The 26,230-nt window shown below is 34.9% G+C and overlaps 5 protein-coding genes and 1 long non-coding RNA gene across 7 annotated transcripts in view; all 6 read left to right on the top strand.

Moving 5' to 3' along the window:
• Positions 1–1,547: 1,547 nt before the first annotated feature.
• On the top strand, positions 1,548–10,454 carry LOC100182055 (WD repeat, SAM and U-box domain-containing protein 1). 2 transcript variants are annotated; one of them, XM_018812693.2, is made up of 15 exons: positions 1,548–1,841; positions 2,153–2,331; positions 3,064–3,200; positions 3,490–3,616; positions 3,846–3,936; positions 4,557–4,637; positions 5,211–5,338; positions 6,616–6,795; positions 6,862–6,922; positions 7,206–7,370; positions 7,902–8,081; positions 8,455–8,538; positions 8,901–8,978; positions 9,258–9,326; positions 9,735–10,454. In XM_018812693.2, exons 1-15 carry the CDS (start codon positions 1,757–1,759, stop codon positions 9,917–9,919), a joined length of 1,830 nt encoding a protein of 609 aa, XP_018668238.1. In that variant the 5' UTR covers positions 1,548–1,756; the 3' UTR covers positions 9,920–10,454. The 2 variants fall into 2 exon arrangements, with proteins under 2 accessions (XP_018668238.1, XP_002130425.1); XM_002130389.4 differs by having other exon boundaries at positions 1,550–1,841; positions 7,203–7,370.
• Positions 10,455–11,137: 683 nt separating this feature from the next.
• LOC100184422 (biogenesis of lysosome-related organelles complex 1 subunit 4-like) lies at positions 11,138–13,184 on the top strand. Its single transcript, XM_002130333.3, has 5 exons — positions 11,138–11,309; positions 11,807–11,878; positions 11,935–12,036; positions 12,122–12,253; positions 12,688–13,184. Exons 1-5 carry the CDS (start codon positions 11,214–11,216, stop codon positions 12,811–12,813), a joined length of 528 nt encoding a protein of 175 aa, XP_002130369.1. The 5' UTR covers positions 11,138–11,213; the 3' UTR covers positions 12,814–13,184.
• LOC100186818 (DNA-directed RNA polymerase III subunit RPC3) lies at positions 13,184–18,904 on the top strand. Its single transcript, XM_002130282.2, has 11 exons — positions 13,184–13,357; positions 13,647–13,844; positions 14,154–14,266; positions 14,774–14,874; positions 15,184–15,263; positions 15,608–15,853; positions 16,310–16,464; positions 17,183–17,303; positions 17,876–18,007; positions 18,294–18,383; positions 18,688–18,904. The coding sequence occupies exons 1-11, from the start codon at positions 13,211–13,213 to the stop codon at positions 18,868–18,870; spliced, it is 1,566 nt and encodes a 521-aa protein (XP_002130318.1). The 5' UTR covers positions 13,184–13,210; the 3' UTR covers positions 18,871–18,904.
• Positions 18,905–19,605: 701 nt separating this feature from the next.
• LOC494404 lies at positions 19,606–20,657 on the top strand. Its single transcript, XM_002130192.5, has 3 exons — positions 19,606–19,859; positions 19,919–19,956; positions 20,419–20,657. The coding sequence occupies exons 1-3, from the start codon at positions 19,654–19,656 to the stop codon at positions 20,487–20,489; spliced, it is 315 nt and encodes a 104-aa protein (XP_002130228.1). The 5' UTR covers positions 19,606–19,653; the 3' UTR covers positions 20,490–20,657.
• Positions 20,658–21,350: 693 nt separating this feature from the next.
• On the top strand, positions 21,351–22,155 carry LOC113473987. Its single transcript, XR_003396002.1, has 3 exons — positions 21,351–21,556; positions 21,626–21,663; positions 21,919–22,155. It is a non-coding gene; the product is annotated as an uncharacterized LOC113473987 (long non-coding RNA).
• Positions 22,156–22,309: 154 nt separating this feature from the next.
• LOC100185187 overlaps positions 22,310–26,230 on the top strand; it is a 16,052-nt gene continuing 12,131 nt past the window's right edge. The window contains exons 1-7 of the mRNA XM_018812475.2: positions 22,310–22,417; positions 23,236–23,317; positions 23,750–23,875; positions 24,143–24,336; positions 24,716–24,880; positions 25,353–25,530; positions 25,865–25,963. Coding sequence (XP_018668020.1) covers positions 23,281–23,317; positions 23,750–23,875; positions 24,143–24,336; positions 24,716–24,880; positions 25,353–25,530; positions 25,865–25,963 — 799 coding nt within the window. The 5' untranslated portion in view covers positions 22,310–22,417; positions 23,236–23,280. The remainder of the gene's footprint in view (positions 22,418–23,235; positions 23,318–23,749; positions 23,876–24,142; positions 24,337–24,715; positions 24,881–25,352; positions 25,531–25,864; positions 25,964–26,230) is intronic.

Genomic DNA, 26,230 nt, shown 5'->3' with positions numbered 1-26,230 from the left:
TAATATACATACATACGTCTTTAATGTATTGGCTAGCTTACAAAGTGGGCAGTTAATTCGTATTTACAATGGTCTGCAGTTCCGGCAATAAGGTGTATGGACGAGTCAGCGAATTTCGTCTCCCATGCTTTGAACGAATATTCAGTGAGCTATAGCGTTCTGCATGACTGGTTGCAAACGATAATAGTGCAACTCGTTTTCTGTTTCTTTGATTTTACTTTAATACTAGCGGTAGTGTATTTAAATGCTTGTACAAACAATTTGTAATACCGAAGTAATCCTGTGGCTACGTTTTAGGTTTACATAACTACGTTTATGGCTACGACACCTTATTCAAATAGACTTTCTGCGATCTTATTCAAATGTAAACAGTATTTAGCACTTGCCAAAGCCAACAATATTTTGTTCCTTAATTCTAGCTTTACTTAATCAACGTTCCTCAAACCAGCGAACAATTACACATGCAATAAATACGCCGATGGAAAACGAAAAAAGGCACGAAAAAGTATTGACGTCATACTGTTGGCGTTCTCGCTTACACGTTTGCGGTTCCTTCGATTCGGTGTCGTGTAAAATTTGTTCCGGGTGCCATTGCGCACGCGCATCAACGATATTACGCTTGCGCGTCAACACTACTACCTGCGCAGAAGGCCGGATCAAATTTTATGCGGGACCCATAAAACTACGATCCGGCTTAAAAAAGTTTCGGAAGCTGTAATTTTTATTTTGTATTCGTTGCCTTTTTTGTTACACAAATTTAGTACACATTTTTTCACTTATTTTATCTAACATCGGCGTCGGAAGGCGAGATCGGCTGATAATAGCTAGCTGATACGGCTGATAAAACCGTTTTGGTGCACTGCTGTACCTCGAGTTCATGGGAGTCCCTCCATTACCGGATATTTCGCCGCTGAGTCAGTGCCTGCAGTTTCCGATGCTAATACAAATTGTCCGTATCGTTAAAGAGTGTACTATCGTCATATAACGCCAAGATGTTTCGTGCTATTGTTTATGAACCGACAACAAATGCCATTGGGCATATCTGTTTGATGATTTCAATATTTCTGTTATTTCAGCAACATGTGTATTTCGATGATAAATAAAACAAAACACAATACATTTAGTATTTGTATGAGCGTTTATTTTGGTCGGGTAAAAGTTCATTTTCAAACAGAGCACTTGGTTAATCATGAACACGTCTCTTTGTCATTGTGTAAGGAGAGTTAAGACTTACGCGAACTATAAAATTCTAACCGGTAGTAGGCGGTAAAGTGCTGTAGCAAAAATAATCGTAGCGGAACATTACACTGTATATTTCAGAGAGTTAGAAAGTAAAATTTCAGATTTACGGTAAACCTTAACAGCATATACTTTCTTTAACCAGTTTTCAAAGGTAAAAAAGTTTTATTTTTATTCTCACGTGACCAATCTAGAACTCGGGGGAATCCCCCAGCAACAAAACATTGTAACTTCTTTTTAGTTTTTTCTTGGTAAGGTTAGAACTTTAGAAGATAAAAACGAATAGTCCAGTCATTTATTTGCAGTAACGTTACGTTCAGTGGCGACGTAGGAGTAAAATTCAGGAGAACACTATTTGTTTTACGAACTTAGTTGTGTGGTTGCTTCTTGTTTGACTTTTTGCATTCTTTGTTTGTTGCAAAACTGTGTTTTGTTTTAATTAAATTAAAGTCGTGTTTATATGCTTTCTTATTATAGATTTTAGTATTAAAAGATATTGTTAGGATCTGACGTTTCAATGTTGTCCATCTGTAGACTTGGTGGTCACACCAAGGAAGTTAACTCGTGCACTTTTTCCACACAATATTTTGTGACTTGCTCTGGTAAGTTTTATTCTGTCATTACTTCACAGTGTGTAGTTTTCTCTGGTAACTATGCTGTATTGGGATTTAAAAATAGATATTAGTAATATTAACCCATTCCTATTATTTGCAAAAATACACATATATTTCTATGTATATGTGTATATATATAATAGAGTTAATATCATTTGCCCGGTACTTTGGTGAAATATAAACTTTTCTGTTGGGTTTATTAAATCACTGCTAAACCGTATTATTGTGACCTAATGATGTTTTATCATTTTAATGCAAGTATGCTAACGAATCGTAACGAACATTCCATTATTAAACAGGTGACAAAACATTAAGAGTTTATTCAGCAACAACATTCACTGAGTTGCCATACTCGCCGATAAAAATCTTTAAATATGGGGTGAATTTTGTAAAGTTTGATAAATCAGGTTCTCTACTGGCAAGTGCGTGCTCAGATGGGAAAGCACATCTGTTTCAGCTGAGTGAAACAGACTACCAGGTAAGCTATATATATGGTAGATTTTAAACCATAGGCGTAACATTAAGGGTGGCTGGGGTGATATGTAACCCCAATTTTTTTAACTGAGAGTTGAAATAAGATCATGCGTTTTAGTACCATGGTTTTACACCTTTAAATTTGTTTTACTTGCTGTTATGTGTTTAGGCCTATACAAACAAAAAAATGCCAAAATAAGTATATATACTGCTATTCTCCACATTAATCAATAAAGTTTCCAATTTTTAACAACCATGGGCAAATAAGAGTAATTACCTTTTAAGAATTTTACCACAGATTTAACAAAAATCCAAAACGTCAAGCTGTTAATTTTTTGATATATGTTAAAGTATTTAAAAGAGTGTAAACTAGTACACCCTACACGCGAAGAACTTGTTCTAAAAACATCAATTTTTCCTTACAGAAACCTGCACTTAAATTAATCAATAATTAATTTGAACTTCCTGTAATTCATTTTGTGTGTTCCAACTTAGTCCTAAATCCCAGGACCCTTGGCGAGCTCTGCCATAGTTACCCACCCATATGGATTGAAGTAGAATTTCTGTTAAAATGCATCATGTTTTTTTAGTATTTTAAAATGCAGTTACGCTCATAGTTGTCAAACAAAAAAAGTCATTGATTAATGTGGAAAATGGGATTTGACTTTGCTTGTTTGTACGGGCACTTTATGAGTGACATGTTACCCCTAACCTTACAACTGTACTTATGTTTTAGGTTGTGGCAGTGTTTCGACATTCAGACGTAAACACAGCGCAAGTGTGCGCTTTTTCCAGCCAATCGAATCTACTCGTTACTGGATCTGCTGATGGTTCAATTGCATTGTGGGATATAAACAGTAAAAAACAAGTCAGGTATATCTTGAACAAGACTCAAAGTTTCCAGTTTTAAACATTCTACCTACTTTATTTTATTTTGTTGATTTAATTGCAAATATTGTGTGCTAAATCAGCCAAAAGTCAGAAGCAAAACTGCATTAACATTACAATTGCCATTAAAATATAAATACAGCTATGGGGCAAACTAGATTCCAATTTTGTTCTATTTTTTTAAAAGTACTTTTATACAAACGCTCTTAACATAATTGCTTTATATAATTAACTCGAATTAAAAGTATTTTTATATGTATTTCGTTTCTATCAGAATTAAAGCTGGCCATCCTGAGGGCAACGTATATGCAGCTGCTTTCACGCCTTGTGATCATTTTCTTCTTACTGGTTCCGCACTCGGTGATATTAGAATGTGGAATATGCAGCAAAACAGAATTTTTGTAAGTCTGCAACTTGTATTCTCATGAAACCTGAAATTTTCGCACATTTTTTCTTTCGTAACTACTTAAACAATTAATAATAAAATTGATTTCTAAAATTGAACTTAGTGGCCTATCTAAAAAATTCATCTAAAAAACTAGAAGTATTTTAAGTAGCAAATGATAAAATTTAAGAAACTGTAATGTTAAGATTATTTCACCAAAAAAGTTTATATTTTTGTCACCATAGCAACCTATATCACTCACACAAGCACATGATGAAGGCATCTCATCATGTGGTGTCACGTGCATCGTATTTTCACCAACTTTTCATCAATCACGTGAGTTTTTATCGTATGAACAAATTCAACACAAACAGTTTGTAAATATTTTTTGAGTGACATCTAAAATTTAAAAAAAGTAAAAAAAAACGTTGTTTTATACCAGATGAGCCACTAGAATATTTTTACATTATGCCTGGTAGCAGAAGTGACAGAATAGTTTTTTTTTTGTATTTTATGAATATCTAAGGGCATACACATAACGTTAGGTGTTCCTGTCTTGGAACAGGTGTGATTCCGATATTATCTGTTTAGCACCCCAGTTTTAAGCCTAAAATAGCTTTTATGTTGTCAGGTGTCTACAATCAGCAGAGCCTAAGTATAATACATTCACCACATTAACAATGAAGTTTCCTGTGTTTTATGAATATAAGTGTAACTGCATTTTAACAATGGCACCCAGGATTTTGTTAAAATTCCAAAATATGACACCTATTTATAAAATACCTAGGAACATGGTATTTCCATTTGCATAAGCATTTTTAAAACAATAGATTAAATGCTGGTTTAATACATTGTATAAACTGCATGTTTTTAAACTATTCATTTACATCGATATTTGTATCCTTTACATAAATTGTTTGTATTATTAAACTTGTAAACTTTTCTTGCTTTTCAAGTTGACAATCCAGATCGAAGTTATCTAGTTGCATCTTCGGGGCAAGATAACAACGTAAAGATGTGGATTTTCAACTATGCTTGTAAGTTGCTTAAGAAGCATTATTATTTACTGTTAGTTTATCAGTTGAATTTTTATAAGGAATAGTCTATATGGGTAAGGTGAGGTTCTATTGTGTGGGTTAGGGATTTATGCCAGAATTGCATGTAAAGGCATTAGCATGTGAAGATCTCCAATATATTACTGTTAAAGCCCTCGCGTACCTTTGGGGAAGTGGCTAGCTTAAAAACCTGGTTGGAGGTCCATGGAGTAGCACCCCTGGTGTTGGGGTAATAGGCCACTCCTGGCCTATATTCTAGCACTCATGAGCAGGTTTTAAACTAGAACAGGTTTTAAATAACCTAAAAAAAGGTTTACTGCCTATATATTATAAGATCATTAAGGCAAAATGTAGCTTTATACGTCAGTTGGTTTTGGTTTTAAGTCCATGTTAACTAATACAAAAAAAGTAGCCAAGTGAAACCCCAATGTACCAACTCTTCCTATATCTTGGGACCCCTGAAATGCCTCGCTGTAGGACATCCCCAACATGGAATAGAATAATAACAAAATCAGTCACCTCTAATAGACCTTGATGTGCATATTGTTTCTCCAGCAAGAAGTCTTCAGTTATTTCAAACACTCTCAGGGCATGGTGGGCCGGTTAACTCGTGCGACTTTTCCCTGGATGGCAGCAATATTGCTTCGGTTTCATTTGATAAAACGGTTCGCATATGGGCATCGGTAAGAATATATTGTTTTTTTTCAACTTTAGTGGGATACATGTATTACTATTAAAAAAAATTTGCTAAAACTAGAATGAATGAATGTAACTTACTTTATCCCACGTGGCCGGAAAACAACAACACAGCCAAAAGTGTTCTGTTTCATACACCTCATGTCAGCTTACGAGTTACCATATATGTTACTTTGTGGTGGTTTCTATTAACACCTAATATCATTGGAGATATAGAGGCAGCTCAGCGTAAACCACAGCTTTGCTGAGCGATGTTCTCCAAAAAATATAAACTTCTTTTAAAAAATCTACTGTCCCGTCTTTGACAGTTTGGGTAAATATAGAAGAACAATCTTTTTCAACCTGTTTTGCGGAATTGCGCAGTTTAGACACTCTGCTGCAGTTTTCTTTAGGGCAGGAACAGCACAGAACAGCAATAACAGCATTGGACCAATTTCAATGGTGTAAATTTGCAAAGCGTTCGAACATTGTCCAAACAAAAAACAAATTAAAATCACACTGTATTAAACATGGTGTAGCATTTAGCACCACTGTGAAATGATTTGTTTTATATCATAATTGAGTTTTCTCATGCAGCAGAAAAAAGTGTTTTTTTTTGCTGTGTTACAGACTCGTACATTTTCGACTACCTATTTTTCTCCTATTTTTTTGTTATGAATTAATAAATAGTACATGCATGTGTGGTTTAAAACGTAATACATATTTTAGAACTGTGTGGAACAAATGTCTCTATTAGCATAAACTGTTTACATTCACGGATTTACCCCTATTGGGAAATTCATATATAGTGGGGTGGGGTAAGATGGATACCTTTAGCACATAATATCCTATTATTTCCTAGTCTTGTTTTAACAATTACCAACGTTTTTTTTTATACTTGTGCAGATACCGGTATATAACTTTTTAACTGTTCTTTGTTTTCTACCAAATGGGGTGGTATAAATGAATGAAAATATAGACCAACTTACCCCAACCCTAACACATATGCAACGCAAGCAATAATATATGGTAGGGTGGGCGGAAATGGGACACATTTTCATTCTGTTTTTTCGTCCCATGTGATAGTAAACAAAGAATACTCGAAGAATTTTAAAACAGTATCCTGACAACTCCCACAGTCTGTTGTTATTTGTTTAAAACATGATTGGAATTTTGTATATTTTGTGCTGAAGGTGTCCCATATTTCCCCACCCTACTTTATCATCAAAACAGACACATCCACAACTGTATTTAAATTCCACATTTATCAATAATTCAACTTTAGATATCTGGTGAAACAGAAATGGTTCTTGACGGTCATTCCACCATTGTAACATCAGTATCTTATTCAAGAGACGGCAAATACTTAGCTACCACTGGTTATGATAAAGTTACCACTGTATGGAAAATACAGGGCGAGACAACATCAAACAGTTGTGTTTCTCCCAATCGAGCTGCTGTCTCGGTAGGTCAAAAAATGCCTTTGAATTGGAAATTAAACATAAATTTGTATTTTTCCCTCACTCAATAGGCCGATGTGCTTGGTTTACTCAAAGGACAAACTGATTCTGCAACCCCACCATCTGCTGCAGGTTTGTTTAAGCAATTTATATTACCTTGGCGCTGTGGCATAGTGCTTAGTGTGTCTGCCTCTAACCCAAGATGGGTTCAAGGCTCGTCGCTGCTATCATTGTGGTGGTGTCTGTTCTTGGGCAAGACACTTTTCGGCAGTTGCTTCAACCCAGTAGTCAGTAATGAATTGCATGAAAAAATATTGAAAAACACAAGCTGTATGAACATCCGCGTTATAACGACTGTTATTTTTTGGGCACTTTTTCCTTTTAAACTTGTTAACAACTGCCTCTATTACAGCAGCTGCAAACATTTCATTTCAAAACTGGTCATGTGACGAGGTTGGGGAGTGGTTGACCAATGAGATGAAACTTGAACAATATGTGGAAGCGTTTAAAAATAATGATATCGATGGTGCGGAGCTCGAAAGTTTAACTTCAGAAATTTTGCAAAAGGAATTGGGAATAAGTGAGTAATTTTAAGGTTATTCAGTTTTGCTAAAAAGTATTAAAATTGTTTTAATATGTTTCATTCTAATAAGAAGAGTACACTGTTTTTTTTTTGTTTTTTTTTTTAATTGTAAAACCTGTTTATTTTTAACTGTATCTTAATTTGTAAGCAAAAAAAAAGAAAAAATTAAAAATGGAAAAATATTGTACACCGAAACCAAATATATTTAGATGTTTTAAAAAAAAACATCACAAAACCATATTTTTTTATCACAGCTCCTCTGGGACACACTGTTTTTTTTGTTTGTTTTTTCAATTGTAAAACCTGTTTATTTTTAACTGTATCTTAATTTGCTCCTCTCCTCTGGGTACACTGTTTTTTTTTTTTGTTTTTTTTTTAATTGTAAAACCTGTTTATTTTTAACTGTATCTTAATTTGTAAGCAAAAAAAAAGAAAAAAATTAAAAATGGAAAAATTGTACACCGAAACCAAATATATTTAGATGTTTTAAAAAAAAAACATCACAAAACCATATTTTTTTTATCACAGCTCCTCTGGGACACAGAAACAAGATTATAAGAGCGATAAAAGCTCTTCAAGGAGGCAAGAGAGCCCAACAAGAGGAGCTTGACCTCTCTGCGTTGGTTGGGGCTCTTCCTCAGTCTTTACAAGCGATTGCTCCATCTGTGATCAACCAGTTTATGAAACCAAACGCAAAAGAAAGTGGAGGTAAGGTTGGTTATGTTTGGTGCTGGGCTCACTTGGTTTTCTATTCTATATGGTTAATGGTTTCTAGGATTTGGGTCTGGATTGGCCCATTGCAATGTCTCACTTGTTAAGCGCTTGTATCGTAATTGAAGGATACCAGGTCCAATGCTCGACACTGATAACTGTAGGTGTCTTTGTGCAAGGCACTTAACATGTAAAACCTATATATTAGCATCAAGTACTTAGTTTTATACCTGGATTTAGGAAAGAGTTTGTCCACTATTTTTTCACACAGGGTGCTACAACACATTTAGTGACCACTGTTTCTGAATACTCGTATGTTCCTTTAATGTTATGTGTAAAAATCAATAAAACAGTTATTTTACCAATACAGATGGCAATGATGAATATGAATGGAAGAAAGTTCACCTGATACCTCCAGGTCAAAGAGTACCAGCAAATAGACCAGCAAAGATTGGTAACTTTGTTTTTGATTTACTAGAAAAGTATTTTTTGGTTGAACAAATGTAACTTGCTTTATCCCGATGCGGCCGGGAAATTTGTTATAATAAAGGTATTACCTACCATACACCTCGTGCCAGCTTACGAGTTACCTAGTATGTTATTTTGTGGGTGAATATTTTTTGGAAAATATTTTATAAGAGATTTTTTTTAAGTATGGCTGATAATTTGGACAACCCATTAGTGACCCCTGCATTGAAGCAAATGCCGCGTTCCACCGAAAAAGACACATATACCCCTTGGTTACAGGCAGGCACAATAATCACAGTACTACAGTGTCGGACTTCTTTTCTGTATAACATGTTCTTAACTTTGCAGCAAAAGAAGGAGAATGGCAGAACATAACATATGGGAGTCCTGTTCAAGTTACCAACCTTAGAAGAAGTGAAGCTGATGGTTAGTAGAGGAATGTAAAAGTTTGGTTTCATTTATATATTTTTTAAAATATGATAAATAATGTACTGACAAAGTAATTGTTTGGCTAATTCTATATGGGTGAGGTCCTATAGTGATGCGTGCTTGGAAACATAGGTTTCAGGTTAGAGTTAGACCATTCATTTCAGTATTGAGAAAAGTTACTTGTTTAATCAAATGTACTAGAGTTATGTGCCTTTTTTGATTTTAGTTTTGATTTTATTATGCAAGAACGTAATTTTGAAAACATTTCTTTTTCAGAGACAGCACCAGATGAATACCTTTGTCCGATATCAAGGGAAATAATGACAGACCCTGTTTTAGCTGCAGGTAATATCTTATAAATAAGATTTTTTCTACAATTATATATAGTAGGTTGAGGTATGATGGTCCATATTTTGTTTTTTTTTATTATCCCAATTAGATATATCCTTTGGTGAACAAAGCATATTTACAGAATTATATAACTGTATCGTCGCAACTCCTAAAGGAGTGTTTGTAACAATCAAAAAAGGGCAAAAAATCTAGCTTTTTCAGTAAAACTGATTTCAAGACTGTGATTTTAAACTATATATTTTAACTCCATTCTCAGTTCTTTTTAACTCTTAGATACTAAAACTTATCATAAATTCATTTTTGTGTGCATTTTCTATGATTAATTAATCATTCATCAATGCTTTTACATATTACTACTACTATTTTTACCATTGTTTTCACCTAAAACTTTTAAATCCCCAGATGGTTTCACATATGAGCGCGCCTCTATTGAGAAATGGTTTGCAAAAGGCAGCAAGCTTAGTCCCATGACAAACAAGGCTTTGGTAAACAGAAATCTTTTTCCAAACCAAACTGTTAAATCCCTGATTGCGCAATTTATTGAAAGCAAAACTACAACCGGCTGGGTAGAAGAAAAACTAGACTGAAAAAATGCTAAAAATTAGATTATTGTTGTTTTTTTAATCAAGTCCCCAAAAAAGTGCTCTAGTAAAAAACGCAATGTAATTTATATTATTGCTTTTTTTTATATTTAATACATAAAAATTAAAGTGTTCTATATATATGAATGAAATGTTAAAATTAAACACGTTTAAAATTTTGTTTATTTTTAATTAAGAAACTTTAACAATTACCACTGCTTTTAAATCAAACCAGCATTGCACTAAAATGTATCATTTAAAAGTGCTCATTCAGTTCTTATTTTATTTTGAAGTTAGCCAGTTCAGGCTGTAGCCTGTCACCATAGGCACCAAACCTGGGCTGGCTGGGTATCCAGGTCACCCCTATATGTCAAATTTACACATTACAACTAAATATGTGAAATTTGTTTCAAAAGATTGTGTGTCTAAAAATCACCCCGCTTTCTCTGCATTTATAAAAGATTGGTGCCTAGAACTGTCACCTAAACCCTAATAAATTATCATCACATATTAAAAAAGTTTTTTAATCAATTTAGTGCAATACAATTAACCAAAAAAACAGACACCATGTTTAAATATTTTCTGCTTCAATATCTTTTAGTCAGAAAGTTATTGCAAGTTAAAACTTTTTAATTTTGAGCGTGTTTTTGTTGTTCACTTATATATCTATACAGTATGTAGGTATTTTATTCTGTACAAATATGCAAGACTTCTATTCTACCATTTTGTTTCTTCTGTACATATTTCTGTTATCTCAAAAATGTTTTCTTGTCTTTTTTAACCAGATTTTTTGTTGTAAGACTAAAAGTAGGAAAATAATCATTTTCCAGTTTATTTAACGCAGAAAATGTGTTTTTTTTTATATATTTATTTTTGCATAAGTTACAGCGAAAATAAATGCTGGAATAAATGTTTCTTATTAAGTGGTAACAAAACTCTTTCTATGAGTTTAAGCCAAAAGTTATTTCATCTAAAAATATTGTTTAAAACTTGTTTTTTATTTCTATTACTTATTGTAGTAAGATTGCATTTTGTTATTTAGCGGTTAACTTAAAACTTAGTTTTTCTTTAGTGTATAACCCATTATTTTCTATTAATTTTTTATTTATTACAGACGTTTCTTTGTTTTTTCTTCCTTAAAAAAAGCTTTGTTTTTTCTTCCTTAAAAAAAGCTTTGTTTTTTCTTCTTTAAAAAAAAAGTTAAATTACATAACAAAAAAAATAAAACCTTTTATTTTTTAATTACTATTTCAGAAACCTGTTGATAGGTTAAATTCAATTTTTTTGACACAAGTGACCTATGGCTGCACCTGTAGATCATGAATTCAACAAGGATATGGTTGAACGAACAGCAGCAGATTTTGCAACATTGTTTAGTGTGACATCACAGACAAATGTGAGTGAATATATTTTAATTGCATTTGGTATTTTTTCAATGTTTTTAAAGTTAAAATTGACACTGAAGTTCTAATGCAGGAAATACAAATTGCGTAACACATCTTATCTACATTTAGTCTATACATAGGCTATAGACACTTAACGGCAATCTCTCAAACCCAGTGGTTATTATTGGGTTGTCCGAATTATTAGCCCTACTTATAAAAAAAGCAACATACATTAGAAACTAGTAAGCTAGACGAAGTGTATGAACACTGGTGTTATAAGAACGGTCGGTTTCCGGCCACGTGGGAATAAAGTAATTTGCATTCATTCATTGTAATTTTCCTTAGTGCTGCAATGTAAGAATGTGTTGAATGGATTCTACTTGCATATCTTCGCGTAGCAGGCAACGACAGTTGTTATAACACATTATTATGCTAGAAGCAGGCATGTTAACCACTGTGCCAAAGCACATACCACGGCTTCCCTTTTTTATTTCATGTTTTTCGTCAGATGACTGCGATTGAGGAAAGCATGGAAGCTGTCATGACTCGCCTTGATGAATTATATGGAATGTTGGATATGGTGGGTCAAACTTTGGGCTTTTATCATCTTTAATTACCTTATTTCACCATTAACAGATTCGCACAGACAGTACATTAGCCACTACTGAGCTCCTGCCGGCTGTGAGAGCAAAAATGGACGCTTTGTCGCCGTTATTTCACCAAATAGACCAACTGGAGGTTTGGTTTTATGTAGTTACATTTTCAAATCCAGTTTTCGATTTTGATTCCAAAATAATTTTAATTATAATTTATCTTTTCACAGAAATTTGTAGAGACAGTATACAAATCAGTTACAGAGATGGAAAAAGCTGTAAAAGTTGCAGACAGTGAATTCAGCACCTTGAACTCAATTAAAAAAGTGGTTTCTGGTTTTTCATTCCTTGGAATTGGAAAGGTGGCTTTTTTTATATGAAACCTAATTATTCTTTGTATTTAGAGGTGTAAGCTTATTTTATGGTTTAACCAGATTCTTGTCTGGCACCCTGGTACAATTGGTTAGTCTGTTAGTCTGCATGCCTCTAACCCAAGGTAATGGGTTCAAGGCTCGTCGTTGCTACCGTCATTGGCATTATGTCTTTGGGCCAAACACTTAATCAACTGCTTCAACCCAGTGGTCACTAATGGGTTGTATAGATTGTCAGCCATACAGATAAACGAAACAATAAAAAAAACAAACACTCACAAAAATACATTTGTGGTAACTCATAAGCTGGCATGAGGTTTATGAAACAGAACACCCATGTTACAACGGCTGTCGTTTTCCGGCCACGCTAGGATAAAGCAAGTCACATTCATTCATTCTACTTTAAAATACTCATATTTTTGCAGAAAACAGAACTGCAACGTCATAATGACCATTCTAATATCAGCATACCTGAAGCCTTTGTTCCATCAGAATATTTAAATTTAAAAAGTGCTGATTCATCGAAAGAGATTAATGAGTCCGCAGAATAATCTTAAAATGTTTTGTTCATGTGCAATATTTGTTGTTTTCTCTTTTACAGCTGTTAATTTTATTAATGTTTAAATGAATGTATTTAATTTTTTATGTCCCATTTTATTGCTGTTTTATTAATCTTTTTGTTCAAAATTGTCAGTATATATTTCTGTTGTACTTTTCTTGAATTTTAGTGAAAATTATATTATATTATATTTGTTTTAGTTTAATATATCATATATTTTTTTCTTGAGTGCCTATGTTTGGGAATTTCATAAAATGACTAAACTTTTTTACTCTCCTGATGAAAACCTAAACGTGCTGGCATGACTCTTTTAAAAAAGCTTTTACCAAATTAACATTAAAAATATCCCAATATTTTTTTCAGGCTTAAGGGAATAGGAAATATTCTAAATGTCTTCTCGTGAATGCCTCTTAGCTTATGAGCTGTTGCAAGAGCATTATGGTAAGATAGCTGCAGACGTGGCGAGCTTTCTGCTTCAAAATGGCTGGCAACCTCTTCGTTATATTGCCCTCAAAGCTAACTTGAAGCTTGACCAGGTGTGTGCAACATAGTATGGTTAATAATATGCTCTATCACTTGTTATATACTTGTATTGTAGTTTTGTAATTGCTAACTATTATGATCATTGTCACACTACATTACACATCTGTAAAGATATGAAAAACCCTAATTTTTTCTTAAAAAATTTCCTTTAAAGAAACAGATGCAGAAATTTATATCCAAGCTGTTATGTTTCACTAATTCTTTACTTTATTTTTATCTTATCATAATTTTTTACTTGTATTATCTTTTTTTAATTTCATCACCACAATTTTTTATCTTTAGGTGCGGAAAGCTCTGTGCCTTCTGATTCAGCATAAGTTAGCAAAATTCCATGTAAGGAAGAGGAAGATTGTGGAATACGCCATTAATATCGAAAATGTCCTTTCCATACTTTTTCACCCAAAGTTTATTTACACAGTTAAACTACTTTACGGTGATGCTGCTGAGTTGATCGTGGAGGAAGCATTACAACATGGAATTGTAAGAACAAGCTGTTTTTTTGTTTTTTCATTAAACACTAGATATGTAAATTAACTTGTATCATGGTTTATCTTCATGTGGCAACAATAGGCTAACACGGGTGTTCTGTTTCATACACCACGTTTCAGAAAGTTACCACGTTGTAACTTTTTAAGTGTGTTTTTCTGTATGACCGACAACTCATTAGTGACCACTGGGTTTAAGGAATTTCCGCTAATTTACTTGCACAAGAATAAATATGCTCACAGCAGTTAGCGAAGTATGGCTTTTGTAAAAAATGTCTCTTTTTTCACAAAAAAACCTGACTAGATTCTGATGAGCACCGCAATTAAAAATGTGGCAGACAGACTCCCAGATGAAAATGGATCGGGGAAAATTGAAAAAGCTTTCAAAGACCTTGTACAGACTCATTTTTTACAGAGGTAGGCATTACTGTAAGTTAATCAAAGTCTCCGGACTTTAGGTGGCTGTACACAGTATCCAGCATGCGAATTCGCTTGCAAAGTAGTATGCAAACCCATTACCGAGTTCTGCATGCGGCAGCGAAATCCCAACAAAACAGACAAAACGACGAATTCCGGATACTGTGTACAGTCATCTTTGTAGTATTTTAAAAATAATTTTAAATTTTGTAAAAACCCAAATTGTATCAAATATTTGCTAAAAATAAAAGGCATTCGGATTAGGGTAATATGTTAACTCTGCCCTACAACCAAGATCTTCTGTTGTGCTGCACAATAGGACCTTACTCCTATACAATTCATAGCTCACCGTCACCAAACATTACAATGTATGTCATATCTGTACCATAACCACTTTTTAAGGCTTTAATTGCTCTTTTTTTTTAAAAAGTGTTAGAATTTATAGCTTACTATAAAATAATATCCATGTCATCCCCATACCACAACTTCCACCACTTTTTACTCCAGAGAGCCAGAAGTAGAGAAGAACGAAGAAGAGGAATATATTGTTCCCATCTTCACTCAGAATGAAGCTGATCTGTATCGTCTTCCGACTTTATCAGAGGAATGTGAGTACTGCTGCTGGTCCTAATTTGCATAATATTATTTTTTAATTAGCCATACCCTAATGGAAATTTACTATTGGCACTAAAGCAGTTTTAAACAGATTTTTTTAGTTAACATTTTTTTACTGATTTTAACATGGTCTTCACTGCCACTAGAACATTTCTTTTATTACATATACATATAAAATATTGTTTTCCGGAATATTTATTCTGACTTTTTGCTTTTTGGAAAGATAAATTTGAAGTGCTGCTTTTGAATAAATGTGCACCATGATATATAATCTCTTCATTTTATGTTTTATATTTAAACAGCTTTAAAAAGAAAAAGATCTGATGATGGTTCTGATGAACCAAAAGCAAAAAGATTAAAATCGGAACATGAAACACCTTCTGTAAGTATCTTTATAACAGAAATTCATGTTTTGTTACCTTGTTAAAAGCCCGTGCCTTGCCAATATAAATTAATTCATTTATTGTAAAAAAAGTATGGTAGGCTGAATACGGGATACCTTTGGCACAAAATATCCTGATCATGTTTTAAACAATTAACAACGGTCTATGCCAGTCATGAGCATACAGTTTTCAAATTCTTTGAATGTTCTTTGTTTACTACCAAATGAGACGAGAAAATAGAATGAAAAGGTGTTTCATTTTCTCCCACCCTACTATGACACCTACACCAAGCCACTTTACCATAAATTCAACGCACAAAAACAAAAGTTTTTTCTTGCTACAGATGCCTACAGACGTTGTAGAAGACGATGGTGTTTACTGGTCAGTTAACATTTCCAGATTTCAACAATATTTTCGCGACCAATCCATAGTAGCTTCTGTTACGCAACGCTTTGGGACACCGTGTGGTGAAATAGTCCGAGCAATGCTAAGGATTAGTGAGGTCACGACCCCAGCCAACGCCCAGTCCACACAACCAATCAGCAGCGCCGAAATCGCAAGGTCTTTACCACAGAAATTACCAATGGAGGTTGGAATATTTTGATTTTAATGTTTTTTGGGTTTTTTTTTTAAAGCATGCTTTTAGTTTTTTTTTTGCTTTAGCATTTTAGTTTTGATGCTTTTAAGTAGATCTACACTGTTTTAACTTTTTTCTTTTAAAAACTATTGGTGCTCCTTTATTAAATTTAGTAATATAAGCACTTCAATTTATATAAGTTTTGTGTTACATCACAGTAAACTTTTTACAATATGTTCGAGTGACACACATTCTCAAACGCCGAAGTGACTAAAGCAGTGCAAAATTTCAATCCTGAATTGTTTGTACATCCACCACAAGTTATTGTTAGGAATTTGTTACAGTAACTTTCTAGGCCACATGCCCCGCAGCATCGAGCTTTTTAAACCTATAAACTCTGGCATAGGAGTAGGTCCTTAAATCATGTTGACAATACGCTGAACCTAAAGTCACGAATTGTTTATTCAGCATGTTGAGCAACATCTAAAACTTCTCTCTAATGATGAAGATCAAATTGTTCAGTTATTTGATGACTCTGGCAGTGGGGGATTGTATGTTGTCAACTTAAAAAACTCGGCTCTGGCGCTGGCAACTGCCACAGTGCTTTCCTACGTTCAGCAGAGGTGTGTAGTTGGTTCTGTTTAGATTTTTGCTGCGATTATGTGAATGCATGATTCCGGGACCAGGCAAAGTGGTTAGCGCCTGCCTGTAACCCAGAGGTAATGGATTCAAGGCTCGTCACTGCTACCATTATGGGTGTATTTGTCCTAGGGCAAGACACCTATCGGCAATTGCTCCAACCCAGTGGTCACTAATGGGTTGTCTAAATTATCAGCCATACATAAAAAATGAAAAAATCCCCCTCCCCCCAAAAAAAATAGTCACCTGCAAAGTAACATGGTAACACATAAGCTGGCACAAGGTGAATGAATAACCGTGTTATAACGACTGTCATTTTTAGCCATGTGGGGATAAAGTAAATTACATACATTCATAAAACTTGTTTATCCTTGCATGGCATTGACAGTCCTTATAACCTGATTGTTCTAATTCATATACCTTGTGCCCGCTTATAAGTTACCACATATGCAACTTTGTAAGTGAATATTTTTTTTTATATATGGCAGATAACCCATAAGGAACCCAGCAATTAAGACCAAGTGTCTTTTCCAGGGTAACAAAATGCCAATTGTTTTTGACATCATTTTTTATGTATTGAATCTGCAACTTGTGGGTTTGTTGCCAGTACAGTATCACATAAAGTATTGCTTTAAACATTATATAAATAATTATAAGACATGTCAATGTCCTATTTTCATCACTAACTCATATCTATTATAGATACGGAAGTAAAGCTTGTCGTATATTCCGTCTACTCATGCTAAAGAAACATTTGGAGCAGAAACAAGTTGAAGAATTTGCGATGATTCCTCCCAAGGAGGCAAAAGGATATCTTTACCATGTAGGAAACTGATTTAAAATTTTAAATCTAAAAGAATGAATTTAACTTTTTTATCTTAACGTGGAGGGGCAACCGTAGTCGTTAAAACACAAGTGATGTTTTTTATACACCTCGTGTCGGCTTTTGAGTTGCCAGATATAGTAGGGTGGGGGAAGATGGGACAGCTTTTCATAGTAAACAAAGAACATTCAAAGTATTTTAAAACTGTATCCTCACGACTCACATAGACCGTTGTTAATTGTTTAAAACGCCATCAGGATTTTTAGATATTAGGTGCTAAAAGTTTCCCGTCTTCCCCCACCCCACTATATTATGTAACCACTGCGTTAGAGCCAACTTTATACTATTTTGCACAAAAACACATATAGGCACAATTGTAGCCTAGAACCTCCAGTCTGTTGGGTAGGGGTAGATGAACTAACGACTGCGCAGCGAAACTGGACCGCTACATATTTAAGTTTCAGTTTTTATACAAAAAATCTAATATTTTTTCCACCACTTTATGTTGCATTTAAAAAATTTTTTGAATTGTAAATTTTTCATGAATCTGCAATATGGTTTACTTTTTTCAGATGTTAGCAGAAAACATGGTTATCATGCAAGAAGTTCCACGCACACCTGACCACGCTCCTGCTAGAACGTTCTACCTTTACTCTGTTAATATTCAGAGACTCTCAAGAATATTATTAGTAAAGTGCTACAAGGTATATTACTGGTTTATACCATTTAAAAACACTTTGGTTATTTTTCATGCAAACATCTTAACTTTTCTGTTACTTTTGCTACCAGGCATGATGTAAATAATTTTTAGTGGCCCATCTGGTATAAAAAATGTAATATATTTTTTAACTTTCATCTGCCCTTTGGCAAGTTCAGACGAAACGTCGAATATTCCCTAGATCTTTATACCTGATGTATAAAAATTGGCGCATATGGTGTCTTTCCCTCAATATGAAATTGCCTAAAATAACGAATATTTAATCATTACAGACCTGCACTAATCTTATGACGCGGCATAATCACTTAATCAAAACAAACAAAAGAATTCTCGATAAAGAGGAACGAATTACGGCTATTAAAGTGAGAGTTAATGTAATATTATATTCTTTACTGAACAATGTTTACTTAACCGGCGCCGTGAGGTGTATGAAACAAAACACCCGTGTTATAACGACTGTCGTTTTCCGGCCACGCGAGGATACAATAAGTTACATTCATTCATTCAATGGTGGCAGCGTCAAGAAATTGGCTGTAAATCTTCCAAACGTGTTGGGGTTGTGCGTGGTTTTAGATAGATACTGTTACAGGTAGACAAGTTAACCACTGTTGACTGTTTCACAGCGCTGGACGATATATTATCTTTTTTAACCAAGCAAGTTTCTAGGCTACGTTACCAGATGCTGATGAAGCACAGCTTGAGGAAATTGAAGAAATGATGACGTCATCAGAGCGTACGTCACTCACAAAGCATCAGCATTGTTGCAATAAACTACACACAGCTCAGAATCAGTTGCTGAACACCATTTTTGTTTTGGATTCGTATTTAAACGCTCTTTCGTCAGCGTGAAAATAGATTAAAATAAATTCAAAAATTTCGTTTAGCCGGCGTGTTGATTGTACCTTCAGTTATACGGTTGCCATTTGTACGCACCATTACACTCCTTGGCTCCTATATGGCACATTCTTGTTTTTAATGCTAGTAACGGGCATACGTATCGAAACGACACTTAACAGCGCTCACAAGATTGTCAGTAACGGGTTCTATTCTATATGGGCAGAGACCCCAACACCAAGGACACATATGCGTATTAGTGTGTTAAGCTTCGAACCGGATATTCTTCGAATACAATGCAAGCGCCTAATGACTGAGCCACGGCGCGTAAAGTCAAAATTGTCAATGTGGCGAAATTACGCATGGCCGAGTACGAAAATTGCAATTAAGAAACTTTCTCTCACGAGTTTCCTTATCCATATCACGTACATAAAACTATATATCCAATTTCTGCTTCCTTGTTTCAGACCCTGAATAAAGCCTGTACCTGAATTAAAAACTCTGTGATACGGAAAATGTACAAAACCGAAAGTTGCCGCTCCTGTATTTTTCATTGATGCAAAAATGTCGTAACAATACACACGTGACCAGTCATAAAAATTTTCCTTTTAAACAAGCTTTATAAATATAAACATTTGTAGATAAACTTTACACACAGATTGCTATGTGGGCACAAGGTGTGTGGAACCGAACACCCTGTGTTATAACGACTGTCGTTTCCCCGCCATGTGAGGATAAATAAATTACAATCATTGTTTTAATTTTATAAACAGATTAGAGTTAATTCCGTCCAAGAAAATGAATCAGACCATGAAACGAAATACCGTTTTAGTCCTGTGTGTGCTGCTGTTGGCACTCCAGTTAGCTGATTGCTGGAGTTGGGGCAGAAGACGCCATAGACGCCGTATTAGACGCCGAAATATAGTTTACGTCGGTCGCCCAGGACGACTTACAAGCGGTCGCCAAAGATTTTACGTCGGAGTTAGATATAAAATTCCGTTTACGTAATGCTTGTTATTTAGAAAAAAACAAAGCTTTTTTATTTAATCATATTTTCTTACAGAGATACCGCTGAAAACGAAAACAACCCAATCGAGACGGGTAAGCGTCTTACTTTTCCAATGTTATATATATATAATAGTAGGTTGGGGAAAGACGGGACACCTTTACCGCACATGGTATCAAAATATCCTGACCGTATTATAAACAATCAACAACGATCTATATGGGAGTCGTGAGAGTATACGGTTCTATAGTTATTTCAATGTTCTTTGTTTACTACCAAATGGGACGAGGAAATAGAATGAAAAGGTGTCCCATCTTTACCCACCCTACTATATAGTAGGGTGGAAAAATATGGGTCACCTTTAGCACAGAATAACCAAATATCCTGATCGTATTTTAAACAATTAACAATGGTCTATCGGGTCGTAAGGATATGGTTTTACAAATTTTTAAATGTTCTTTGTTTACTACTAAATGGTACGGGGAAAGAGAATGAAAATATGTCCCATCTTCACCCACCCTAATATATGTTACCTTCATTATTTCATATTACCACAGATTCCGACGAAACGCCATACATTAACAGCGACCAAGCGGACGACGAGTTGATGCAAATGACAGAGGAGTAACAATTCCAAAGTCTAAATACAATGAAAGGACCGACCCCAGCACGACCCTGACTTACCAACCGTTTAATCAACGTTCATATTTACACATTTTCGTGCTTATGTATCAATGTTGGTCGGATTTTTTTTTCTTTTATGTAGTTGGAAATAAAAGGATTTTTAAAATGCAAACTTGTCGAATGTGTATAAGTACAGTACAGATGTTTTTTTTTTAATAAAACGCGAAACGTTGCAAGGTGTTAAAAATGCGAAATATGCAATCGGCGTTGTAAGTAATGGGCCTGTAGTTTAGGCCATAGGTGGTTCATTACCATAACACCCAGGGTGTTATAGCAAATTAGTGACCACTTGGTTGAAGCAATGTTCGCTAAACATTTCTCAAGGACACATGTACGCGTATCAGTGTGTAGAACTGTAGAGCTTCGAACCGGATGTTCTTCGATTACAATGCAAGTGCCTAACGAGCCACGGCGCGTTAAGTCAAAATTGTCAATGTGGCAAAATCACGTACGGCCGAGTACGAAAATTGCAATTCAGAAACTTTCCCCTACGAGTTTTCTTATCCATATCACGTACATAAAACTATATATCCATTGTCAGCAATCTCTGCTTCCTTGTTTCAGACCCTGAATAAAGCCTGTATCTGGATTAAAAACTCTGCGATACGGAAAATGTACAAAACCGAAAGTTGCCGCTCCCCAGTCACAAAACTCTTCCTTTTAACCAAGCTTTATAAATATAAAGATGTATGGATAAACTTTACACACAGATTGATACATGGGCACAAGGTGTGTGGAACAGAACACCCTGTGTTATAACGACTGTCGTTTCCCCGCCATATGAGGATAAATAAATTACATTCATTGTTTTAATTTTATAAACAGATTAGAGTTAATTCCGCCCCAGAAACTTTAGAACATGAAACGAAATGCTGTTTTAGTCGTGTGTGTGTTGCTGGTGGCATTCCAGTTAGCTGATTGCTTTTCGAGGAGACGATTTGACTTTTCTAGACGCCGAATCTACGTCGCTCGACGTAGATCTCTCGCTTTCGCTCACCGGAGGCGTTTTGGGTAATTTATCCGTAATGCTTGTTATTTGGAAAAACAAAGATTTTTGATTTGATCTTATGTTTCTTTCAGGGATACTGCTGAAAACGAAAACAACCCAATCAAGACGGGTAAGCGTTCTACTTTTCTCATGTTATATATAGCAGGGTGGCGAAAGACGAGACACTTTTAGCACATGATATCGAAATATCCTGACTGTGTTTTAAACAATTAACTACGGTCTATGGTAGTCGTGAAGGTGCGGTTTTATAATTCTTTGAGTGTTCTTTGTTTACTACCAAATGGAACGAGGAAATGGAATAAAAAGGTGTTCCATCTTCACCCACCCTACTATATGTTACCTTCATTCTTTCATATTGTTACAGATTCCGACGAAACGTCATACATTCATAGCGACCAAGCGGATGACGAGTTAATGCAAATGGCAGAGGAGTAACAATTCCCAAGTCTGAATACAATAAAAGGACTGACCCCAGCACGACCCTGACTTCCCAACTGTTTGATCAACGTTTATATTTACACATTTACATGCATTTTTATTAATGTTGGTCAGATTTTTTTCTTTTTTGTAATCGGTAATAAAAAGACTTTTAAAATGTAAACTTGATCAAATGTAGGAAAATACAGTTTAGATTTCTTAAAGAGTATGCGAAACGTTGTTTAATGTTAGGTCAGTCAAAAATTACCAGTCATGCTATGAGCGCTTAAAACTCAAGGCATAAAAAACGGAGTGCAGAAAACGCTTGTAATTATTTTTCTCGCGTTTGTTTTGGTCTCAGTTTCTCGTTTAGATTGCAACTGGTTAGTGTAGCAGCATAGTAGCCGACTCCTGCTTGAAAGAAGCCATTGTAGTATCGAAGCAAGGTAAGTTACTTGGTTTAATTTATTGATGGATTTAAAAAATATGTACAACCATTAACATATATAGTAAGATGGGGGAAAATGGGACATCTTTAGCACATAATATTTAAATATCTTGATCGTTTTTTAAACAATTAACAACGATATATGGTAGTCGTGAGGATACTGTTTCATAATTCTTTGAATGTTCTTTGTTTACTACCAAATGCGACGAGCAAAGAATGAAAAAGTGTCCTATCTTCCCCTACCCTACTATATGTTGTATTTATACCCCTTTATTGAGTATATTTCGTTACATTATTACTTACAAATAAAATTATATTGGTAAGTACAGTGTGACTGACTGACGATAGACTCAGCAGGCCGTTATTCGCAAAATAGGTAAATAAGCAGGATGGGTGTAGAAGCTGGCTGTTTGTAAATACACATACAATGGGTTGCATGTATATGCGGTAACTCGTAAGCGTGCACCACGGCGGGCACAAGGTGTATGAAACAGAACAGCGGTGTTATAACAACCGTCGCTGTCTCGCCATGCCATGCAAGGACAAATTAAGTATCCTTCAGTTATATAAAAGTATCTGTTATTTATAGTTTATACATTCAATAAAAACCAGCTACTTTCTTATGAATGAAACCATGATTAAACATAAGTATATATCCACACTGTTTGACGTCATACCGTATGTAATAATGGGGTTTTGGCTAATCATAAACGTCTTTATTTTAAAATAGACACACACATTTTACATGTTTTATTCAGAGCAACCTTAAAAAGTGACATTTATTATTTTTTTTCCAATTTTACGGACTTCGATTAGAGCTAAACATACGATGAAACCACCGTAAGGAAGCAAATTTTACGGATGGAGTACAAGACTGGCGAAGGATGTGCCTCTCGAGGTATTTACAAGTTTACATCGTATTTTAGTTTACTCAGAGAACATAAATCTGCAAAATATGATAATTGCGGGCGAGAAATCAGGCGTATATAAAGTCATATTTTACCTTTGTGTCTGTTGTATAGCCAAAGATATAGACATGTTATCTCGCAAACTCTGATTTTTCGTTTTAACCATTTTGCAATCTTCGCTACCGTAAAGAGACAAATAAAAATTATTAGTATTTTTATTATAACAAATTGTAGCATATAACATAATGAAGCCCTAAACAGGAAGTTCCAGCCTAAAACTGTAGTAGGCATGTATCCTACTGTGTAGGCCAGAACAATAAACATATAGCACTAATTTATAACACTTGTACAATAGCAGACGTGTATGGACAAATTGTAACCTTTTTAAATATTATCAAATAATAATTTTTCTTTTTCTTTAGATTCTAATTCTGATTCAGTAGTCCCAATACCAAACATTTCACAGAAATTTAAATGCAATCGTTTTCTTGTCATATTTGGTCTGTGTGCTCTTATGTTCGGTGGTCTAGCGCTTATACTCGTAATAAGTAAGTAATAACATGCTGTGTCTAATCTCATATGTGTCAAAAACTGTCATTTTACCAATTTTAAATTTTAATAATTGTTCTATTTTCTGCTTAAATGCTTTTTAAATAATTTAAGAACTGTTCTTTAAAAGATTTATAAAAATGTTTTAAAGACGACACATTTTTGTATTTTCCAAGTAAAATAATTGTTTCTAAGTACTTTTTTTTCATGTACTTGGATTTTTCGTTTTATGTACCCACAAGTTTCTAAAATATTTTTTTATACAGCTTGGCCTGTTGATCCCGGCATAGCTGCATCCGAAACCGAGCGTCTTTACTTGAGTAGAGAATTCTCCAGTCCTTTGTTTACCGGTGGCATTCAGATCGAGAAGCTGGATAGCGTTGATGTAGTTTGGGATGATGGGATGGGAAATTCGGATGATAGTAGAAGAAAGGCGATATCTAGGTCTTTAACTGCCAAGGTGGGTCGTTAGTGCCCGGCGCTCTGGCACAGTGGTTACGGGTTCGAGGCCCGACGCTTGTATATCCTGGTCTCGATGGTTGTCCGTTTTTATCTCGTTAATTGAAAACAAGAGCATTAAACATGAAACTATAGCATATATTCTCTGCCGAGCTCTCAGGGAAAGATCTTACATCTATTACCATTAAAGCAGGTTCCAAAACTGGTGAGGTCCATGAGGTAGCACCCCGGGTGTTGGGGTAATGGACCAATCCTGACCTAAATCCTAAAACCCATGGCATGCCACGTTGCGGGACCACACTCACATAGATATAAACACCAATAAAGCTATAGGTGTTACACCACATAATCTTTTCTTTAGAAATTTATGTTTTCTTCAGTTACAAACTGCATTTGAAATTGAAGGCTTCACCATCACTAAAGTAGAAATAACGAGCTTTGAACCTGTAACTGTTGATGTCTATTCAATATTGGGACGCAACGTCACGACCCTAACCTTCCCCGCTTCACTTGCTATGGGCGGGAACCAAACAGACAAGATAAAGGTAATCCTATGGTGCTTATATATATATATATATGTATGTGTGTAGTATGATGATCTTCTTATATAGTCTATTATGATGGTATTCATATATCTACAAACCGGCGTTATAGGGTAGCGTATATATAAAATACAGATTCGTACGTAAACATATCCTTTTTAACCGACTAAATCGTTCTTTTGCGCTTTGGTGCCAACGTGTTTTAATTTACCTCTAACAAAGCGATTTGATTAAGTATGAAAAGAGACTGTTGCCTATCAGTCAGTACTTTCAATGTTGACGATACCACACCTGTGGGTAAATAAGCGCTCTTTTATAAACAGACAAAAACGCGAAGGTTAAAGGCAGTTTTTATAATACAAGTGTTCTGTTCACACACCTTGTGCCTGCTTACGGGTTACCACGTATTACTTTTCGTTTATTATCAAGTGTTACCATCAAATACCGCTTTAAATAATGATGATGTGATTTACAGGCAGTAACCTTGGGGAAAAGAAAAATTATTCGCATTGCTTATGAGTGTTTTGCAATTCCGTCCAAAAACGTAAAAGTAGGGTCGCAAGTTGGCGCCGTCGAGGCAGGTTCAATTCAATTTATGCTGGGAAGTTATTTGGCAAATCGTGAAGTAATTGCTTTGGTTGAAACTATTGAAGGTTAGAATATTATATATATATATATATTGCTTATTAGCGTCATCATTGCTGTGTGGCAAATGCCAGTTTATCTTTAATTAAACATTCTGACAAAAACATCTAAGTGATAATTGGTCTATCATGTACGCATGACGTTTACTAACTGTAAAATGCGTGGTACCTACGAAGTGTACACCCGCATGCATATAGTTCGTTAGCAGCAGGCACAAGGTGTGTGAAACAACATCTGCAAACCACTGCCATTGCCCGTCAGGCGATTGTAAAATTAGATCACATCCTAAGCGTACACACATTATTGTACCAGCAGTTTATAAACCTGTCTTACATAACGCAGTGCTTGACAATTTCAAGAAATCTGTGAAGTCTGCATTGCGAGCGATACCACGACTTGCTACCGAAGTAAAAGCAAATATGAACCATGCTGCTACACCAGGTATATATATATAAGCCAATTACTCTTTTTAACTGACGCTTTCCCCCAACGTTTTTTCCCACAGTAAGTTTTAACGAATGTCGTTTGCTGTTGATTCCATCTACGTTCCTCGATCTTCGCTTTCGTTTTTGCTTCTTTCGACGATTTAATGTAAATGTGTATTATCCATATAGTCTTGTTTCAATGCCTATTGTTTTGCCGTTGTCTATATATATATATATATATAGTAGGGTGGGGGAAGATGGGACACCTTTAATACATAATATC

The sequence above is a fragment of the Ciona intestinalis genome, chromosome 7 (assembly GCF_000224145.3).
Source record: "Ciona intestinalis chromosome 7, KH, whole genome shotgun sequence".
Lineage (NCBI taxonomy): Eukaryota > Metazoa > Chordata > Ascidiacea > Phlebobranchia > Cionidae > Ciona > Ciona intestinalis.
Note: the sequence above shows the minus strand (reverse complement) of the source record. Positions and strands in the feature narration are given on the sequence as shown.

Excerpts from the sequence above, each read along its gene's own strand:
- LOC100182055 (XM_002130389.4), top strand. The coding sequence starts at position 1,757 with ATGTTGTCCATCTGTAGACTTGGTGGTCACACCAAGGAAGTTAACTCG. Across the intron at positions 6,923-7,202 it reads AACCCCACCATCTGCTGCAG|CAGCTGCAAACATTTCATTT; the intron begins GTTTGTTTAAGC and ends CCTCTATTACAG. Across the intron at positions 8,539-8,900 it reads AAATAGACCAGCAAAGATTG|CAAAAGAAGGAGAATGGCAG; the intron begins GTAACTTTGTTT and ends TTAACTTTGCAG.
- LOC100184422 (XM_002130333.3), top strand. The coding sequence starts at position 11,214 with ATGGCTGCACCTGTAGATCATGAATTCAACAAGGATATGGTTGAACGA. Across the intron at positions 11,310-11,806 it reads GTGTGACATCACAGACAAAT|ATGACTGCGATTGAGGAAAG; the intron begins GTGAGTGAATAT and ends GTTTTTCGTCAG. Across the intron at positions 12,037-12,121 it reads ACCAAATAGACCAACTGGAG|AAATTTGTAGAGACAGTATA; the intron begins GTTTGGTTTTAT and ends ATCTTTTCACAG.
- LOC100186818 (XM_002130282.2), top strand. The coding sequence starts at position 13,211 with ATGTCTTCTCGTGAATGCCTCTTAGCTTATGAGCTGTTGCAAGAGCAT. Across the intron at positions 15,264-15,607 it reads CGGAACATGAAACACCTTCT|ATGCCTACAGACGTTGTAGA; the intron begins GTAAGTATCTTT and ends TTCTTGCTACAG. Across the intron at positions 18,008-18,293 it reads TATTAGTAAAGTGCTACAAG|ACCTGCACTAATCTTATGAC; the intron begins GTATATTACTGG and ends TAATCATTACAG.
- LOC494404 (XM_002130192.5), top strand. The coding sequence starts at position 19,654 with ATGAATCAGACCATGAAACGAAATACCGTTTTAGTCCTGTGTGTGCTG. Across the intron at positions 19,860-19,918 it reads AGATATAAAATTCCGTTTAC|AGATACCGCTGAAAACGAAA; the intron begins GTAATGCTTGTT and ends ATTTTCTTACAG. Across the intron at positions 19,957-20,418 it reads AAACAACCCAATCGAGACGG|ATTCCGACGAAACGCCATAC; the intron begins GTAAGCGTCTTA and ends ATATTACCACAG.